Source organism: Rhincodon typus, unplaced genomic scaffold, assembly GCF_021869965.1.
Source record: "Rhincodon typus isolate 14 unplaced genomic scaffold, sRhiTyp1.1 hic_rhity00005144, whole genome shotgun sequence".
In the NCBI taxonomy this organism is placed as follows: domain Eukaryota; kingdom Metazoa; phylum Chordata; class Chondrichthyes; order Orectolobiformes; family Rhincodontidae; genus Rhincodon; species Rhincodon typus.
Window position 1 is genome coordinate 11,015 of NW_025970782.1, and position 527 is coordinate 11,541.

Here is a 527-nt window from a genome sequence, read left to right on the forward strand (position 1 = left end):
CTCCCTCCCCCTCTTCCCCTCCCTCTCTCTCTCTCTCCCTCTCCCTCTCCCTCCCTCTCCCTCCCTCTCTCTCTCTCTCTCTCTCTCCGTCTCCCTCCGTCTCCCTCTCTCTCCCACCCTCTCTCCCTCCCTCCCCTCTCACTCCCTCCCCCACCTCGCTCACTCGCTCTCCCTCTCGCTCCCTCCCTCGCCCTCTCGCTCCCTCTCTCCCTCTGATTCAGGTCCTGAGCATTGTCCTTCCTGTCTTTCAGAATGGCAGCACTGCACTTGCAATCGCAAAGAGACTTGGCTACATCTCTGTCACTGATGTCTTAAAGATTGTGACAAACGAACCCATTAGCATGGTGAGTGTGACTGGGACTGACGGCCAGGCTCGGGAAACAGTCTCAGGCTTCCCCATGACCTGCCTGTACCCGGTATGTCTCCACACAGGGTGGGAGAGCAAGGATAGCATGGTACCGCAGGGCACAGACAGAGAGAGGGAGCTGTCTGTGTGTCTGTGTGTGTGTGTGTGTGTGTGTGTGTGT

General features: G+C 58.3%; 1 protein-coding gene across 1 annotated transcript in view; it reads left to right on the forward strand.

The window, feature by feature from the left end:
- The window catches only part of LOC125482036 (ankyrin-1-like), a gene marked incomplete at its 3' end in the record, with an annotated part of 10,969 nt that extends 10,553 nt beyond the window's left edge, over positions 1 to 416 (forward strand). Inside the window, exon 8 of the mRNA XM_048594010.1 lies at positions 252 to 416. Coding sequence (XP_048449967.1) covers positions 252 to 416 — 165 coding nt within the window. The remainder of the gene's footprint in view (positions 1 to 251) is intronic.
- Between the last annotated feature and the right edge of the window lie 111 nt (positions 417 to 527).